The sequence below is a fragment of the Tasmannia lanceolata genome, unplaced genomic scaffold (assembly GCF_043159265.1).
Source record: "Tasmannia lanceolata isolate RefF3 unplaced genomic scaffold, GAP_Taslan_0.1 ptg000011l, whole genome shotgun sequence".
Lineage (NCBI taxonomy): Eukaryota > Viridiplantae > Streptophyta > Magnoliopsida > Canellales > Winteraceae > Tasmannia > Tasmannia lanceolata.
The window spans coordinates 7,822,888-7,843,856 of record NW_027518688.1 but is presented as its reverse complement, the minus strand read 5'-3'; the positions used below and the strand labels follow the sequence as shown (position 1 = coordinate 7,843,856).

General features: G+C 40.0%; 1 protein-coding gene across 1 annotated transcript; it reads left to right on the top strand.

Annotated features, from left to right (window-relative positions):
- The first annotated feature begins 4,695 nt into the window (after positions 1-4,695).
- Positions 4,696-5,394, top strand: LOC143885839 (uncharacterized). The gene is made up of 2 exons (XM_077389891.1): positions 4,696-4,837; positions 5,108-5,394. Exons 1-2 carry the CDS (start codon positions 4,696-4,698, stop codon positions 5,392-5,394), a joined length of 429 nt encoding a protein of 142 aa, XP_077246006.1.
- Positions 5,395-20,969: the final 15,575 nt, after the last annotated feature.

Here is a 20,969-nt window from a genome sequence, read left to right as displayed (position 1 = left end):
GGGAGAATGAACAGAATCACAACTCTGCAACGGTTGGACATCATCCTATACCTTGCAAGAGTGGATAAAAAACCACATGATTTGATGAGAGATTGGAAAGAATCCTAACCCCTATGATGATAGGACTGACTCCTGAAAGATTGACTCTCTAACGAAGGACAGACTCCTATGCTAAAGACTAATTCCTATGCTAAAGGACTAACTCTCAAACAAATGACTCTAAGAGAAGTGCTAATGAGACATGGCATGTCTCCTAGGGCAGAGGAGATAAGAAGGGTATGATTTTTAAAAGACCAAGTCGGTCTTTAACCTAAAGGAGGTGTTCTATTTGAGACTTGGATAGTCTCCTATGGGTGACTCACTAATGAGACAAATCCTGTCTCTAAAGAGTGTAGACATTTCTGCACGAGACATAGCTTGTCTCTTTAAAAGGGCGGGCTCAAGATATCTCTTTCATTGCCCTTATAATGAAAAGGATAATCAAAATATCCAAGATACATGCCTAAAAGACTTAGAGAGTCTTCTGAATGAGAGGGGAAAATGCTATTTGGACTTAGTTAATCCCCTAAGGATGGGCTTGGGCTAACACCTTCATCGCCCTTGCAATAAGAAGGGATATGATGACTAAGGGCTGTCTAAAAGATTAGAAAAGTCTCCAAAGAGAGAAGAAGAAAGAAGGGGGTACTACCGAAACTAAGTAAGTTTCCCTAAAGATGGGCTTGGGCTAACGCCTTCATCGCCCTATTTGAAAATGGGTACCAAAAATTTGCTAATAAGTAGCTCCAAGATTACATACCTAACCATATAAGATAACCATCTTGTTCACATCAGCCCTCTTTTTTTTTTTACAAAAATATTCTCTTGTATGATAAACAGATTTACCATAATGTGTTATTTAGTCATTCGGTCATTTTATACAAAACTATACATGCAGCTGAAATTTAAGTTCAAAATATATAAGATGTTATTATCACTCTTAAACTGCTTTAGCAATATGCAACTAAACAACCCTTTTTCCTTTTATTCGAGTTGCGAAATCTGCAAATAAGATCATCTCCATAGCAAACCATTTCACATCAATATCTTTTATCTTTTTTTAAAAAAAAATTCCAAGAAACAAAAACTGTAATCCAAAGTAACCATATACGATTGAAGTGCTTATATCAGAAACTTATGAAAAATAAAATATATTGTGCAAAGTGTTAAATCATCATTCTGTATAAGTACAATAAGCACTGTGACCTGAATGAATTTCAAAATGTCGACATCTATATTAATGCTTAAAAAGATACAAAAGACAGTAACTTTATCGATTTTACTAATGCTTCTATGAACCAATAAAGACATGAACAAATATACAAAACCATGAAGATCAGTACATCACCATGTGCTGGGTTATTATAAACCTGAACTATGAAAATCAAAATATTATCAAACATGGAGCCAGTGAAGGACTGAACCATTGTATATGAATCAATGAGAAACTGAACTAAAAAAAAACATATAAATCAATAAAAACAGAACTAGTTAACCGCATACAACTCTTGAAAACAAAAAGGAAAACACTATCACAATTACAAAGTGCAGAAAACTTATAGGACAGCTATATGCCTCTTAAATAAACACAAATTAAAAATGCAAAGAAATGAGGTTAGCAATCCTTACCAGCTTACAAATGAAATCCAATTTGAAAATGATGCCGTATAAACATAAAACACATTTATTTAAAGAGAAAGTCACAAACGAACAAAATAATTACAAGTGCTAACGAATTATAGATTTCCAGAGAAATTTTTGAACTTAAAATTCACTCAGATCTACAATCTATCATAATGAACAATCTTAGAATAAAATCATCAACAAAATCAATAAATATGATTTCAAATGAAATTATTTCAAAAATTTTAAATACCTGTGTTGATCTTTTCCTTTCTTCCTCTTGATTTCGGCCGGAGCTCGGAATTCCACCGGAATCTGGTCGGAGGAGAAAGGGGAACAAGCTAGGGTTCGGTTCTCTCTCTCTTTTTATCTCTATCTTAAAAATGAGAAAAAATCTGATCCTCTCTATAGCTCTGTGTAGATCCGATTCACGATCTCGTTCGATCTTTCGAAGCATAGATTCTCTTTCTCTCTCTGTAGCTCTGTGTAGATCCGATTTCTAAGAAGGAGAAAAGAGCTGGAGCTTTGATGGAGGTCGGCCGGAGCTAGGGTGTTGAATGTTCAGATCTCGGTTTTGAGCTTCAGCCATGGTTTTAGGTGATCTTGAAAATGAAAATTAATGGAAGATGCCGGCCGGAACTCAGATTTACCGGCGGGAGTAGATCAGAAAAAGAGAAACAAGTTAGGGTTTCAAAAGAATTTGAAGACAGAAATCAAGATCTGTTCGAGGCTTAGGCAAAGAACAAGAAGACTAGCTGGAATTGTTGCCGAAAAAGATCGGAATCAAGACGGAGATGCTCGGAGAAGAGATAATTCCGATCGAAAAAATGGGTTTGGGTTTACAGATCTATTCTCTCCTCCCTCTCTGCTAGGGTTTGAATAGTATCAAAATGCAGAAATTAGCAAAGGCGAATAGAGGATCGCTAGAAGAAGATGAACCGGCCGCAATTTGACCGGATTCCGGCCGAATCGCACCGGAGAAGAAGAAGAAAATGAAAAACCCCCATTTTTTTTCGCCTCTCCCTCTCTCCAGTTTTTTTTTCTTTTTAACTCTTCTCTCTGGATTTTCTCACGAAAATAAAAATCATTTTTCTTCATGAGCTCAAAACTTCTATTTATAGGCATTTAAAGGATACTGGTATTGGCACTACCATTTGATATCGGCACAAATGCGCTATTCTGACAGGCTAATTCACGCCCTACCTCTTGATAACTGCACCAACTTGCTCTGTCTTTTAGTGCAATTTCTTGGCAGAAATTTCTGAGATTTTGCAAGGAGATTCCTGAGATTCTAAGGTTTTCCAAAATATGGTCATGGGCACCTAGAGCCTTAGGTTGACCTAGATTTCCCTCAAATACATGGAATTTTGGGGGGAAGCTTAGATAAGACTGCGCTCCTTATTTCGCTCATCTTAAATGGTAATTTTGTTCGGATTCTGACAAAATTTTGCAGAGACCTATATGAGACCCTAAACTAGCCTAGGGTGAAATTTGGAGTTTTAAAACATTGATTTGGCGGGATTTTGCTCAAACAAGGTAGGCTCAGGGTACGGTCAAAATGGGGTGTCTACAACGGCAACCCTCGCTTTTGAAATTCGACAACATGGATGTCTGCATTTTGATAGCGACATCTGAAAAGGAACGGACACATGAGAGAAACCCCAACAACAAATATAAACCATAAAGTCAATGTGTACACATAAACACAATGGATCTTAGATGCTTTAAGATATTGGAGGTTGGGAGGGACAAAGGATATACCTGCAACTACTTTTCCAAAGATCTTTTTTGTGCGCAGGTCATTTATAAGCTATTTCTTTCTTATATTAAAAACTCTTGCGACTATGTCATGTCGATCTTCAACCCTTTGTCTGGGAATCAATTCTAGAGCAGATGTGATCTCTTTCCATTTTAAATTGCAAGTGAATGTTATGAACAAATCAGGGGGGCCATACCATTGAAAAATTGCCATTGCATCTTGAAAAGCCTGAGCCACATATCGAGGTCCTCCTGTGAAGGATGATGGTAGAACCAGTCTCTTCCCAACCATTGCGGCATTATGATCTCCGGCCGCTACATTATCTTGCAAACCTTGATAGAGCTCTGCACGAACTTGTGCTTGATTTTTACTACATTCACAGGAGGACCTCGATATATGGCGCTACTCCTCAATAGCCCGCATAATCATCAACGACGAATTGTTGGAAGACAAGCCCTGATCGAATAAGTGATTTTCCCTCTTTAGGTCGATATTGGATCCAGTAGGCATAATACTGTCGCATACTAACAGACTCCCGCTTTCGTTGGGTGCCATTAATATTAGTTCTGCATGGTATATTGATCCTCCAACCATGCTCTCCATATGGGAATAGGAGAGGATATTGAAGTGGCATATAAGCTTGGTGGCACTCGTATATCCTTTGTAGGAGACCTTCGTGGGATCACTTCTCACAGGTAAGACCCGAGTCAACCTGGTCAATTTTTTGAAAGCTAATACAAATGTTTTTGCATGGTATGCTTTAGATATGCCAGGTATCCCGACGGACATTGCCGTTCATCAGCTCAGTGTTGACCCCTCTCACATGCCCGTTAAACAAAAGAAACAAAATTTCACTCCTGAACGACATAAAGCCATAAAAGAGGAGGTCGATAAACTCCTACAAGCCAGGTTTATTCGAGAAATACATTACCCAGAATGGCTCGCCAATGTAGTAATGGTCAAAAAGTCAAGCGGGAAGTGGCGAATATGTGTGGACTTTACTGATTTAAATAAAGCCTGTCCAAAGGATCATTACCCCCTCCCCCGAATCGACATGTTGATAGATGCTACATCCGGCCACGAGATGCTCAGCTTCACGAATGCTTTCTCCGGATACAACTAGATACGTATGTACTCCCTCGACATCCCCCAAAACATCCTTCGTAACAGAACAAAGACTATTTTGTTATAAGGTCATGCCCTTTGGCCGTAAGAACGCGGGAGCCACATATCAGAGATTGGTAAATAAAAATTTTACCCCATAAATCAGATGGAACATGGAAGTATACATCGATGACAAGCTTGTTAAAAGCTTGAAAACTACCAACCATATTACCGACCTTCAGGAAGCTTTCACTGTGTTGCGAAAATATCAGATGAAACCCAACCTCTCAAAGTGTGCCTTTGGGGTAACTTCAGGCAAGTTCCTCGGATTCATGGTAAGTCAACGAGGTATAGAGGCTAATCCTTAGAAGATACAAGCCATCCTCAACACGACACCTCCAAAAACCGTGAACGAGGTACAACGACTCGCGGGAAGGATAGCGGCCCTGACCCGATTCATGTCCAAATCCGCCGAGAAATGCCTCCCATTCTTCAAGATACTGAGAAACATGAAAGATTTTCAATGAACACACGAATGCAAAGAAGCGTTTGAAATACTCAAGCAATACCTCCAATCTCCTCCAGTATTGATGAAACCACTACCGAATGAAGAGCTATACCTCTATCTAGCGATAAGCCCCTTGGCTGTTAGCATTGTACTTGTTAGACAAGAGCAAAGGACAGAACACCATATATACTATGTCAGCCGAGTCCTACACGACGCCGAAACGAGATATCAGAATATTAAGAAATTTGCATTTGCGGTGGTCGTTGCTGCCAGAAAATTGTGCCCATACTTTCAAGCCCACACAATAGTTGTTCTCACCGACCAACCATTACGCAAAATCCTTCAGAAGCCCGATATTTCATGACAATTAATCAATTGGGGGGTGGAACTTGGTGAATTTGACATACAGGTACGACCCTGCCTAGTGATTAAGTCGCAAGTACTTGCTGACTTTGTTGTAGAATGAACGGCTCCGACTGAAGACTTGGGTGCGTAGGAGGAGATAAAAGAGGAACAATAAGAAAAACAATATCCATGGATGTTGTTGATGGATCAGCCAACTCAGGCGGAAGTGGAGCAGGATTAGTCCTGGCCGGACCCGATAAATTTCTAGTAGAATATGCTTTGAAACTCGACTTCGACGCTTCCAACAACGAAGCCGAGTACGAGGCACTCCTGGCCAGACTATCGCTGGCCCTTGAATTAGAAGCCGACAGATTGAAAGCCCACACTGACTCTCAACTCATCGTCAGGCACATTAACGGACTTTATGAAGTAAAAGATCAAAGAATGCTCAAATTTCAAAATTGTACAGATTTCGAGAACCCTTAATGCAAGAGCCGATGCTCTATCTAGAATGGCCTCCTTTGAAACCACTAGCTGGCGATATGTATATACTGAGGTCCTCTCCCACCCCAGTATAGAGAGAGAGAGAGAGAGGAAATTACTCATATTGATCACAAACCCAGCTGGATGGACCCCATAATACAGTACCTCAAAGTCGGTATCTTGCCAGAGTACCGAAAGGAAGCGAGGAGAATTACTGCAAAATCCTCCCTTTACATCCTAAAAGGTGAGGTACTTTATAAGCGATCGTTTTCTTGGCCACTATTAAAGTGTCTCCGACCCTCAGACGCAAACCGCGCAATGGCTGAGGTGCATGAAGGCAAATGTGGAGATCACTCGGGGGGCAAGGTGTTGGCTCACAAGATCCTTCGCCGAGGATTCTTTTGGCCGACTATACTCGAAGACGCTCAGAATTATGTCAAGAAGTGCAAAAAGTGCCAAACATTTCCATCGGTACCTCGCCAGCCAGCAACCCAATACTCCCCTATCTCCAACCCAATTCCCTTTGTGATGTGGGGAATGGATCTATTAGGTCCCTTTCCACCATCAGTAGACGGACATACAATGCTATACATTGCGATCGACTATTTCACCAAATGGGTAGAGGCCAAGGCAGTAAAAAGGAATACCTCCAAGGCAACAGAAACTTTTTTTTACCATGACATTATATGCAGATATGGAATACCAAGGGTGTTGGTTACAGACAATGGGCCCCGGTTCGCTAGTGAACAATTCAGGAATCTTTTGCTAAAGGCTCATGATCGAACAAAGATTTACTTCGATCGGTCACCCACAGGCAAATGGACAAGTCGAGGTAACTAACCGAATTCTCCTTCAAAGTTTTAAAAAGAGAGTTGAAGATGCGAAAAATACTTGGGCGTCAGAGTTACCGAATGTCCTATGGGCCTACCGAACTACCCCACACACCGCGACGGGTGAATCCTCATTCAACCTAACATTTGGTGTCAAAGCAATTATTGCAGTTGAAATAGCCATCCCTTCTCCAAGGGTCGAAAGCTACAATGAACAAATGAACGACGAACTCATGAGAAGTAGCTTGGACCTCGTTGAGGAGACCAGGGAGAAGGCTTGATCAGAGTCGACGCATATCAACAAAGGGTCGCTCGGTACTACAACCATCAGATGAAAGAAAGAGCTCTTGAGGAAGGAGATTTGGTACTCCGACGGGCAGACGTTTCAGACCCAAGGAATGCGGGAAAACTCGCCCCCTCATGGGAAGGGCCCTACAGAGTTATAAGGATCCTACGCCCAAGAGCATACCAATTGGAACATCTAAATGGAACACCGATCCCCAGGACATGGCATATGCAGAACTTATGAAATTTTTATCAGTAAGTCTAGTTAGTTTTTCTTTTTTAATGCAGGAATAAGTAGAGACAATTCTTTTGAAAGGATGTAATAAGGAATTTAGCTTAATGAAATAAAGTTTAAAGTTTGTTTCAAAAGTATTCCTATTATATTTCTATGTGTGAAATATGTTTCTATACATGCTTGAAAAATATTAAATTTCAGTCCCCACCAATCGTGTAGGTAAACTGAGTAAACAAGGTAAACCGCTTGTCCAACCCTTAAAATGGGTAGTGACAAAGCTCATATATACTTATGTTTAAAATATAAATCATACAATTAACCTCATAAGGTTAATGTCCACTGACCGAGTATATAAACCGACCGAGTAGGGTCAGGCATTTGTCCAACCCATGAGACAGGAGGGGTCGATGCCCTTACATCAATTAACCTCATAAGGTTAATGCCCACCGACCGAGTATATAAACTAGTCGAGTAGGGTGAGGCACTCGTCTAACCTAAAGACAGGAGGACCCGATGCCCAGATCTTCGGATCAACCAAATGATATGAGAAGTGCGACCGATGTTGATCATCCTGGATACTACTAAAAATATCACTGGATAATGCCCTCCTTAAAAAGAAGGGCGGGTCAGTTGACTTCTAATTGATCAATCGAATAAAGACGACCAACGTGCAAAGCACAAAGGGAATACCCATAAAGGAGCGATAGAACGTATCCCTAATTAATGTGAGGAAAAAGGGAACATGACTGAACGTCCGACCCATCCTCTTACCTGGATCCCCCCTTTTTTATTTTAAAATAAGAACTAGGGAGGAAATAACCAGCGTAATATAAAAGACAGCCTTGCCTCTCACAGAGGAAAGGCAAATGGTTCATAAAATAAAAAAACATGAATCCCATTCCCCCCATAGAGGTGAAGAATAAAACTCATGAATACTATTTACAAAAATAAAAAGGAGGTACTTGTAAGTACCGGTTCAACAAGTGCTAGCAAATGCACAGCACCACAGAGTATACGCCCCATTGTAGAGGCAAATATTACAGACCAACAAAATAAATAAGTTTTTGCACTTCAAGTGCACTCAAAAGGAACTTATAAAATTAACAGAAGAAAAGACCAAAGGGTCTAGGTCGGTCACGAGCGGAGGATCAGTAATGATTGTATCGGTCTTTGGAGCGGCAAAGCGGTCCACGGGGAAATCCGACATGATTTCTAAAACTTGCCTTCGGCATTCGGCAAATCCCTTGACCTCGAAGTCGAGGGCATGCAAGGCCAACTCAAAGCCGTATTCCTCGCTTTCTTTAAATTTGGCCACCGCTTGAGCCTCAGCCGCCGCCCGATCTTTAGTGAGCTTGTTAAGGGCCTCTTCAGACTCCTTAAACTTCCTCTCCACATCCTCCAGATCCTTACGCAAAGAACTAATGATCCCCTCGTCGGTTTTTCCTTTGTCACTAGTTCGGACACTCGGGTTTCCAGAGAACGGTTCTTCCCCTCTAGGCCGCTAACTACGTCCCTAAGCTTCAAGTTGTCCTCTAGGGTGTCCATGATATGGTTGGAGGGCATGACACTGAGATCATTCACTTAACAAAGGATATTATGGTATAAGTTCATGCAGCATAAAGAGAAAAAGGAAAGGCTCAACAGTGCTTACTATCTTCTGCTGATGAAGGAAAGAGCGGCTCAAAGCCCTAGCACTTAGCTTCTGTAATTCTTCTCTATCCTTCGGAAGAACACTACTCAAGCACATTTCCACTCCAACCCTCTGGTTATGAATGGTGGAATGTTTGTCTCCGACCTTCCAAGAGGGGATGAATGTCTCTCCCTGGACTTTGGCCGCCTCCTCCATTATTTCAACACGATGAAAGAGAAGTTGTGTCCGCTTACTTACATCGACAACAAAGGTAGGGGGAAGAATACTAGAAACCCCATCGGTCGATGTTTCGAGGGTGTTCTCCTTGAGCTTCTTCGCCGGTTCCGGTCTCTTGCCCCCAGAAAATTCGGGTGACGTCTCAAAGAGAGTCTTTAAAGGAGGGGCGATACCGGATTGGGTCCCTCCATATTTGGCTCTTCGAGCCCTTTCCAATGCAGATACCGATATAATGGGAGCCGGACACGAAGAAGCCTCAGGTTTTTTAGCTTTATCTTTCTCAGGGGCCTTATCCTCCTTAGGAACCCTAGTCTCCTTTGGAACTTCATCCTTTTTGGAAACCGCAGCCTGTTGGGAAGACATTCCTGCGCAAAGAAACGTGAAGGATCAATAACCTTTTTCATATAGATATGGTCGGACAAATAAATACGGAAACGAGAATTACCGCTCTTTGTGGCTCCGATCCCTTTGATGGAAACTTCGGGACGAACAACTATGCAGCATAAGCCATTCTTGACGATCTTTTCTTGGTCCTTGAATTCTTGGGTATCAATCTTAAAACCGTCGAGATGGACTCGAATATCCTGCCTCCCATTCTTCCTAGTTTTGGCATGACGCTCAGTCTATCGGCTGAGGATTTTCTCCAATCAAATGGAAAATCCCATCCAGCATGAACCGGGGCCGAATAAATAAGAACTCGTTTTTCCAACCCTTAATCGAGGAGGGGGTCTTGGATCCAACCATGATGTTTCTACGATGGGTAATAGTTAGCCACTCCCCATCATCTACCAACTTAAAACACCGACAAAAGATATTGACCGATACATTGGCAATCAGAAGATTGCTTTTGGCCAAGTAGGCCAATAAATTTCTCCAACTGTTCAGAAAGACTTGAGAGGGTGCGATCCCGTAGAACTTGAAGATTTGAGGAATTACTTCTGCTAAGGGGAGCCGTAGACCCCCTTGAAGGCCTCCAGATAAAAGGCCATTTCGCCCGCAATCGCACTTTCACAGGCTCGCTCAGTGGAATGGGGTACCCGAATGAAGTAGTCAACGGGAATGAGGTATTCTCTACGAACATCATCTATATTCTTCCCTATCAGAGTGCAAACCTGAGTTGCTGCTACCCCTTTCCTATGAGGCTCCCCAATATCCCCCATGGCCTCAAAAAAGTTGGCCAACTCTTTAATCAACAGTATGTGCTGCTCCCCTAGTGATTCTTTTATTATTAAACTAGGAGGGATTTGTTCAGGTCTATGGGCGCTAACGGTCGCTTCCGAATCAATTTTTGTCGATGTCTTTGGGGCTCTCTCCTTCCTAGTAGGTTTCCTCTTCTTACTAAAAATCAGAGCCGATGGCTCGCTAGAGCTAGCCTCATCCCTAACTTCTTCATATGAATCTACCCTATGAGGAGACTCTGAGTTCTCCATATAGCCTACGCTCCCAGAAGGGTTTTACGAGTCTGAAGCATCAGACACTTCTAAGAATAGAAAACAAAAAAGTAAGGAAGAAGGGGAGAAGAACTTACTGAATCTAGAATGGATGAGGGTATCGAATAAACCTTCTAGAGCAAGAGAAATCCCGTTAGTCCTTGGTGCCACCCTTGAAGCGAAGTCAATAGGTAAAAAGGCTTTGTGTAAAAAATAAAAAGGGAAAGAGGCCTTATAAATGGGTTAAAATCCGCTGGGCGGGAAAATCCAAGATTACCATCTAAAAGGAGACACGCGTCATCTCCCTAGGCATTGGCGTTTCACATCTCCCATCATTACGCCGAAAAAGATGGCGGTTACCATTATGAGTAAAAGCGCCATTTCCCAAGGTAGTAACCGTCAAAAGGAAAGTGATCATGTGATTCGGAACCGACTCTATCCTTCTACGGATAGGCTTCTATCAAACAAGCCATGACAAACGAGAAAAGGGATAAGAAGGGTGATTCTTGAACATATTCATGCATCGGTAACGATCCATTTTAGAATGGAAACCGGCCCATGCGCACTCGTATTCCCACCAGTCAACTAGCATACAACTGAAGGGTAACTCTCCAAATGAAATTCTAAGTAATAGAATTGGGAGCGTGGACCTTTAAGTAAACGCATGACTCGGTAAGGGTTCATATCGACCAATATACAAGTGTATATTCCTACTAGTACGAGTAACATGTAGAAAAACAGACAAGTTGTAGAATAAAAAGAAAAGTCGAGCCAACAATTGACAGATACAGGTAAGGTAAATTTTTCATTAATCTCTCAAACTGATTACATGTGGAGAGCTTCTAGGCCAATCAGAAAAAGTAAAACAAGACAAAAACTGAAAAGATCACTGTAGTCAGCAAAAAGAGTGTGAAGATCGTTTGCGCCTGTGCCATGACAAAAAGGAGTATGTCCCGGATTCTAAGGAGATAGGGAAGTGCAAAGAACAATGCCCTCGCTAACGAGATCAGACTCCGGGGGTACCGAGGAACATCACTCAGTAGGGTGTACCTTAGAAGGAACTCCTGAGGGACCACCATCCCTGGATAAACTCGCGAGCCGGGCGTGTAGGGCCGCATTATCCTCCTCCAGGAGAGCCGCCTTCATCTCTAAGTCGCATAGCTCCTCTGTCAATTTGACAAACTGCGCGGCCAAGGCCAAGCTCCTATCCTTAGTGCGTCTCGCCGAATGTCGATTGTTACAGAGCAAACTTCTTGAGTTCCTTCAAGCCATACATCCCGCAAGCTTCATCTGAAGGAGCGGGAGACGGAGGAGTAATCTTTTCCGGCCTCTTGTTGGGCGCCGGAGGAGGGAAAGTGAGGGGCATGCTAGCTTCTCCCGGTACTTCCTCCTTCATCACTTCCTTCCCTAAGGAAGCCCTCCTAGTTCTTTTTGCCATGGGTTCCACCGACGGCTCCAATGGAGGCATGAGGACAACCTCCGCCTCCGGCATGGCATTAACGTCTACTACTTGGGCTTCATATACCCAAGGGATAGAAAGATCCAGATCTTGAGCCACGGTAGTTGGAGAAAATAGAAGAAAGAACAATAGAAGAAAAGAGGAGAAAGGGATATAAGTCATTGTCAAAGAGATTCAATGGATGAAATACAAAGGGAAAACCCCTATAAATAGAGTTTGAAAGGAGGTGAAAAGACAATTAAGCACCTCTTGGAAATTTCCAGCCTCCTTGACACGTGGCACGATTTCACTTGCTACAAAAACAACACACGGCGCCCATTATGAAGGGGTTCCTCCCATCACGTCATTACAAACCGTCATTTCAAGCATTGGAAATGATGCGACGGTTCTTCATGATGTGAATCGAGGACGGAGAGACTTAATGAACCTGTATTTGGGAAACTCGATCTCATCTTGTGAAACCGATGAAGTATGAAAAGTCGGAACGTTTGCTATGGAAAATAGTCCGAACAATCATCGGTACTGAATTAATCCCAGACAGAAATAGAAAAACCTGTAAACTACTTCCTCGATCTGAAGAAGGTTTGAGGAAGTGGGGAGCAATATGTTGGGGTAAAATCGGCACTAGCCATCGATGAGTGACACGTGGCACTTCCGAATTTTTAAAAACTGACCTAGAGTTTTAGACGGAAAGATAGCAAGTATTATCCTCTCCGAATAAATAGTAACGTCCAAACTAGAAAACCGCATCTCATAGAGGCATCGTATCCTAAGGCGGTGACTCTCTACCTATGGGAAGTTCATTAAATAGTAACTTGCTCGTTCAAGGAAGTAAGATATCTATTAAATATAGATATAAACTTATCTCTTGGGGAAGTCGACCAATTAAGCAAGACTCCTAAAATAGCAAGATTCTACTCATTGGGGACTCTTTTCTCTATAAAAATGGACCCTTATATTCATAATGGAACTACGTTAGACTTGATCCTCAAAGAAGGAGTACGTAGGCAGCTTGGCAATAACCAAGTTCAGTCACAATCCTTCTTCATCAATCTTCGTTGGTAATGCTTCTAAATCCAATCTCCTTCCCTTCAATTCCCCTGTGATTCTGATTTCTAGCATAAGTACTACAATATTACCCTGAGTCTTATCTTCGGGTTTACTAACATCTTTCCTGTGAGTATAAGCTCTACCCAGGATTAACTCTATCAAAGCTAGATCGTGTAGAGCGGATTTCGGCATCATCATTTTTCATAAACAAATTTAACATCTTTGAAAACCATCTACACTCCCCAAAATGTATTTGAAAACATTGGACAAAAGTCCAAAGACCATGGCCCAAGTCCCTAAAACTTTTATATTTAAAATTGAAATTTCAAAGCAGGGCCGGTCGACCGGGGTCTCCCGGGCAACTGCGGTAAGGTGGATGGAAATCCAGCACCTACCAAAACATAGCGGGCCGGTCGACCGGGTCCTTCCGGGCGACCGCGGATGTGTTTTTGAAAATTCAGAAACAATCCAGCATGATTGGGCCGGTCGACAGCTATAGGGCAGGGCGATTGCTGATAGGTTTCTGGACAAAAAATTTAAAGTCCAGAAAGCCCTCGCCGGGCGACCGCGACGGTTCAATTTTTTAAAGTAAAAAGTGAGCGCCCGATAGGGCGTGCGACCGCGACACCTCGGGCGACTGCACCGGTATCAAAAAGTAGTCGTTGGGCTCAAACGACTAGATTTTTCTAAGTCAGTTTATTACGGTTTTGCCCCCAAACGGTCATATCTTTATATAGGCTATTTATACCCTATCCATGACCAACTAAATAACCCTTTGGAAGATCATTTTCAAATCTCTTTGAGCGTACACCTTCAAATCTAAGATTTTTAGTTATCCTCTTCTATGCTTTGATTTGTGTATTTCACATTCATCAAGAGGATCTCCATAGGGCTTTCACTTGTATATTCTTTTGGAGAGATTGAGAGCTATTATCTTTGTATCAAGCCTAATCAAGAGGCTAAGAGAGTTTTTCTTTATTTGTTCTTCATTGTAAGAGGGTCTCCGATTCGGCCCGTTAACAAAGGCGAATCTTGTTGTTGTATGAGGGTCTTCGATTTGACCCGTTAAGAAAGGGAAATCTTGAAGTTGTAAGAGGGTCTCTGATTCGGCCCGTTAAGAAAGGTGAATTCCGAGCAAAGAGGGTTTGTTCCCTCGGAGGCGGAGAAGTTGTTTGTAAAGCTCGGAGATTCGGCGTGTAGAATCTCACCATTAGTGGAGTACCCAAGAAGACAAACTTGGAAGAGGTGGAGTAGGTCTTGTTGATAGACCGAACCACTATAAATCTTGGTGTACCTCTTCTTCTCTTGCTTGCCTTCTTACACTTGGTGATTGGTAATATCTAAACCCTAGTTTTTATTGTCTTGATTAATTGAACAAGGGTTGGATATAAAGAGCTTAAATTTGTAAATTAATTTTAATATCACATTTAATTAAGCCAAAATTTTTAATTAGCCAATTCACCCCCCCCCCCCTCTTGGGTTGCCTTACTTGTATTTCATTTAGTATCAGAGCAAAGGCTCTTAAAGAGGCTTTATATTGAAAACCTACAAGAGAAAGATCTTTTGGCAACATAATGGCGTCTAGGCTTCCATGCTTTAATGGAACAGATTATGGAACTTGTTCGATCCGTATGAAGTCCTATCTTAAAAGTCTAGATGGGGATATCTTAAGGGCAATCGAAAATGGTTTTACATTGTCTAAGAGAACAAATGAAAATGATAAAAGACTATTTTGTTTAAATTCTAAATCTATGATCATTATATGTTGTGCATTATCCTCAAACATGCTTGATAGTGTTTTCACTTGTAAAAATGCTAGAGAATTATGGAGCTCTCTTGAAGAAAATTATAATGTTAAATGTTTGATGGATTTAGAAAACAATGATAGTTGTAATGTTGATTGCAACCCTCCAAATATTAATGAATTGCTTGAGTTATGTGAAAAATTGAAAAATAATCTTAACCTTGAACTTTCAAAAAATGAAAAATTAAAACTCTCTATTACCTCTATCTCTAATGAACTATTAGAATCGAAAAATGATTATCAAGATCTATTAGAAGAAGAAAATGAGCTAATTGAAAACAATAAGAAATTAGAAAAAGAAATAGAGGATTTGAAACTCATTGAAGAAAAACTAAGGACAAACTCATCTCATGAGTTTGAAGTTTTAAAAGAAGAAATTAATGAGATGAAGATTAAAAATGAAGAACTTGCCCTAAATAGCCACAAGCTACCAGAAGAAAAAGGTAAACATGTATATGAGCATTCTTGTAGTTCACCATGTTCATCTACCTATTCATTTGCATCTTGTAACTATTGTGGTAGATATGGACACTATAATCATAATTGTAAATTTAAATCTTTAAAAAATAGCAAATTTGTCTAGATTAAAAAGGATTCACCTTATAGAATAAACTTGAGTAGACCCAAGTTGGTTTGGGTTCTAAAACCCCCTATGAAATTCCAAGGGTAGGCCCGAGTACTTACTCTAATGGCAACTTATGAGGAGGTAAAATTTAGGTTAACCCAAATTTAGAAGATTAAGAGATCAAGAGTGAAAATTAAGCACACAAGTTAAATCCTAAGTGCAATGCAAATGTAAAGCAAGAGATAGGAGAGAGTGCACCCGAGATTTAAAGTGGTTCGGTCCTCAAAACGCAAGGCCTACTCCACTCCACCAACCAAACCCGTTGATGGCTTCACTATTTGATCTTCTTAACTTCGGCGAAGATCGGTGCCGATTACAATTCCGAATGCCTTTAACCTTGGTGGCAATCCTCACCACGGAGAGTGAGCTCCACTTCTTCGAACACTCGTCCGAATACAATCTTCTTGATAAAGAAAGAAAGAACAAAAAATCCCTCACAAGGGCTTACAAACTTTGAAGAAGATGTACAAATTTGAGCCTATGATCCAAATCCTAATTCTAGAGGATGAGAGGCATAAACAAGCTTGATTCACTCTTAGGATATTCCAATAGGTTTTTTGAGTGTTAGGATTGATGATTTGGAAGTTTAGAATACCCATATATATAGAAAAACCCAAATATGACCGTTTGAGGGGCATAGTGGTAAATCTGGCAAACTCCCCAACGGCTATAATTTCTTCCCGTTATAGTGGTCTCGGAGTTCCGGGAATACAAACAGAAGTTGGAAAAAAGCTACTGGACCAAATCTCGGAGCTCCGAGGAATCTCTCAGAGTTCCGAGCTCGGAGCTCTGAGAATTCTCTCGGAGTTCCGAGACGCCTATGTTCAGCAGATTTTCAATTCTGTTTCTTATTTGTTTGGGCTTCCAACTCTACACTAAGTTGGGATTGTTAATGAGGGTTCCAAAGCGTTGGAACACCACAAGGACAATCACTTAAGCATTTTAGGGTGTGTGAGATTACTTTATTTATGCCTCTTAAACACCTAAACTAGGATTGGATCTTTATATTCTAAAAAGACTTTGATCTTCAATTGCGATGCTTCAAGTCTTCATGCGTCTTGGATCTCCGTTGTCTTGGCCTTACAAATGTGGTCCAATGAGAGCTTCTTGGCCTCAATCCAAGCAATCTTGTCTTTACACAATCATGATCTACAACTTAGACAATCAAACACATTAGTGATATAAAATCACTTGTGTATTGAAATTATCAAAAGTTGATGGGAATGCCAAGGTGGGAACCATTGGGCTTATAATCTCTCCCTTTCTTATGATGACAAGCACAAGAGATTATCCAATAAAAGCACACATATATTTCCTTACACTAGATTTGTCTCCCCTTTTGGCATCAATAAAAAAGATGGGGTAAAAGAAAATCAAAGGGATGAAATTTACAATTTTAAGCTCCCCCTTTTTCAAGGAAAAGGATAAACATAGAACTCCCCCTATTTAAAGTTTTTATTCAACACAAGAGGGGATATTTAAACAACCATACAAAGATATTCAATTTTAAGTGCAAGCCCCTAATCTAAACACATATGAAGAGAATCATGTGGGGGCTTTGGGAACCCAAGCTTTCTTGGTTCCACCACAATCCCTAATCTTAGATGCACATTGGAATTGGTAGTGACCATTGATTCCACAATAATGGCATCTAACATGAGGGTTAGATAGACTAGTCCTATCATAAAATACATGATTAGGTCTATGACTAGCCTTCTTCAAGATTATGTCAATAATTTTATCACCATTTAGGAATCCAGGGAGACATAATCTTAACCTTTCATTTTCATTATGAAGATGTGTTATTTGATTTAAAAAATCATTAGAGTCATCTTCATAAGATTTGGAAGAGCTTGCCACATTTTGGAGTTTAGCAATTTGGCAAGATTTCTCATCCAAACAACCCTTAAGGGTTTCAATCTCAAGTTTAAAATTTTCAATTTTTACTTTAGCTTGAGATTTAGAAGAAGAAGATTCATTTTTCAAAACATCAAGTTCATTTTCTAATTTTGAAATAGATTTTTTAAGAACTTTATTTTTTGAAATTTGAGAATGCAAGGCAATGCACAATTCATCATAAGATATGTTTCTACTATCACTACTTGATGAATTACAAGAGAGGTTAGAATTTACCTCATCTTCATGGGTGAGTGTCATGAAGCAGAGATCATCCTTATTAGCTTCCCCTTCACTTGAGCTCTTTCCCGAGGTGCTAGAAGCATCCCAAGCCGCTATAAGACCCTTGTTCTTCTTCCAATCATTCTTCTTTCCCTTGTACTTCGAGGAAGATGACTTGAGAAGTTGACACTCCGGTCTTTTGTGTCCCGCCTTCTTGCAATTGTAACACCTTATTCCTCCTACTTCATTTTCTTCTTTCTTCTTCTTTTTATCCTTTTTGTGTTTCTTTCTCCATAAACTTTTAAATTTTATTAACGCTTCTTCCTCATCACTATCCGCTTCACTTAAGGATGATGAGTCCATCTTTGAGGCCTTTAGAGCTAGAGATCGGCTTTCTTTTTCTTTCTCTTTCGACTTCTTCTCTTTTTGACGGCTAGTGAGGAGCATCTCATGAGTGATAAGAGATCCTACAAGCTCCTCCATAGTTAGCATCTTGAGATCTTTTGATTCTTGGATGGCGGTAACCTTTGGATCCCAATAAGGAGGAAGTGACCTAAGCAACTTACTCACCAACTCATCAGTGGGATAAGATTTACCAAGATTAGCTAATTCATTAGATATTTTAGAAAATCAGGTATACATATCGAAAGTACTTTCATTTTGACCCATTCTAAACATTTCATATTTGCTCTTTAATAAGTTTATTTTGGAATCATTGACTTGTGATGTTCCCTCATGGGTAACGGCAAGAGTATCCCAAATAACCTTGGCGGAATAAAAAAGAGCTACTCTATTAAACTCCTCCGTAGATAAGGCGCAAAACAAAGAGTTTATAGCTTTGTAATTTAAATTTGCATGCCTTTTCTCTACAACATTCCATTCTTCAAATGGCTTAGAAGGCAAAGTGTATCCATTTTCAACAATATGCCAAAGCTCCACATCTATTGAAAGAAGATAGATGCGCATCCTTGTCTTCCAATGTCCATAGTTGGACCCATCAAAGAAAGGAGGTCTAGTTGTGGAATGGCTTTCCGGAAGTCCGGTTCCATTTATGTTTGCCATTTCACAATTAGAAAGTTGCCAATGATCTTATGATCTTTCCCTTGTTAAAATTTTAAAAAATTTTACCAAAGATTTTAAGAAAAGAAAATCTTTTAAGAGCCAAGGCTCTGATACCAAGTGAAATTCCAAGGGTAAGCCCGAGTACTTACTCTAATGACAACTTATGAGGAGGTAAAATTTAGGTTACTAACAAGTTTTAATCTTTTAAAAACTCTAACCCAAATTTAGAAGATTAAGAGATCAAGAGTGAAAATTAAGCACACAAGTCAAATTCTAAGTGCAATGCAAATGTAAAGCAAGAGATAGGAGAGGGTGCACCCGAGATTTAAAGTGGTTCGGTCCTCAAAACGCGAGGCCTACTCCACTCCACCAACCAAACTCGTTGATGGCTTTACTATTTGATCTTCTTAACTTCGGCGAAGATCGGTGCCGATTACAATTCCGAATGCCTTTAACCTTGGTGGCAATCCTCACCACGGAGAGTGGGCTCCGCTTCTCCGAACACTCGCCCGAATACAATCTTCTTGATAAAGAAAGAAAGAACAAAAAATCTCTCACAAGGGTTTACAAACTTTGAAGAAGATGTACAAATTTGAGCCTATGATCCAAATTCTAATTCTAAAGGATGAGAGGCATAAACAAGCTTGATTGACTCTTAGGATATTCCAATAGGTTTTTTGAGTGTTAGGATTGATGATTGGGAAGTTTAGAATACCCATATATATAGAAAAACCTAAATATGACTGTTTGAGGGGCATAGTGGTAAATCTGGCAAACTCCCCAACGGCTATAATTTCTTCCCGTTATAGTGGTCCCGGAGTTCCGGGAGAATTCTCGGAGTTCTGAGAATTTCTCTCGGAGTTCCGAGAATACAAACAGAAGTTGGAAAAAAGCTACTGGACCAAATCTCGGAGCTCCGAGGAATCTCTCAGAGTTCCGAGCTCGGAGCTCCGAGAAGCCTATGTTCAGCAGATTTTCAATTATGTTTCTTATTTGTTTGGGCTTCCAACTCTACACTAAGTTGGGATTGTTAATGAGGGTTCCAAAGTGTTGGAACACCACAAGGACAATCACTTAAGCATTTTAGGGTGTGTGAGATTACTTTATTTATGCCTCTTAAACACCTAAACTAGGATTGGATCTTTACATTCTAAAAAGACTTTGATCTTCAATTGCGATGCTTCAACTCTTCATGCATCTTGGATCTCTGTTGTCTTGGCCTTACGAATGTGGTCCATAAGAGCTTCTTGGCCTCAATCAAAGCAATCTTGTCTTTACACAATCATGATCTATAACTTAGACAATCAAACACATTAGTGATATAAAATCACTTGTGTATTGGAATCATCAAAAGATGATGGGAATGCCAAGGTGGGAACCATTGGACTTACACCCTACTTGATCCATTCCTTGATAACTAGTAGAGTTAGGGGTTGTGCTTCAATGTTTTTACCATTCATAAGTGATACTAGATACTTTGCATTTGATTGTGATGTTAAAACTTGTGTCTAGTCACCTTGTGCTAAATAGTTTATATCTTTTGTAATTTTGTATACTAGATGATATACTTTCAAACAAAATTGATCTCTTTCCATCTAGTTGCGTATGCTTATATTGTAAAATCCTTTGAAAAATATCAAGAAGATACATGCATTAGAAGTTGATCAATGCTCCGTATCTCATGTGCACTCAATTGTCACATTTATTGAAAATGTTCACTAGATACCTCACATCTTGTATCTAGTCTATACTTGCACTTAAAAGTTATATCATTTGAAAATGTATTATAGATACACATATACTTATCTTAGCTTATCTATATGTATCTATATTTAGTTGTTCATACCATTTATGACATGATATATTGATTGTCTCTTAGAAACTCATGTCATCATGCATAAAAGGTTGTATTCTCTCATAATGGTATGATAATCTACCTTGGTCTAAGTGTTTAGTATATCACTTGGAACATATTTATGCACCTGGTACCCTCATTGACCCATAGGAATACCTTAGTTTGGTTCAAGTTAAATTCTTAAGTCCAATACCTTGAAACTTGAACTAAAATGAAACAAGCCTTGTTATTGCTAGATTCAATTAGTTTAGAGTTATTGACTATCTCATTCTAGCAATCACAAAAGAAACAGAACAAAAATTGAAATTAGAAGAAATGATGAAAAGTAAAAAAAATGCATAAATATTTTGTAAGCAAAATCATTGTCAATTAAAACCTTAGACATTCTCTAAACAAACAAGGTTGGGTCAAAACACAAAACTTGGTGAATTTCTAAAACTACTGTTAATACCATGAGGAAATCATAAGTTGATTCATTAGCCCAAGGTGAT

What these genes read in the sequence shown, in the direction of transcription:
- LOC143885839 (XM_077389891.1), top strand. Translation starts at nt 4,696, where the DNA reads ATGGAAGTATACATCGATGACAAGCTTGTTAAAAGCTTGAAAACTACC. An exon ending in TGCCTTTGGGGTAACTTCAG is followed by an intron (nt 4,838 to 5,107) that starts GCAAGTTCCTCG and finishes AATCTCCTCCAG; the next exon opens with TATTGATGAAACCACTACCG.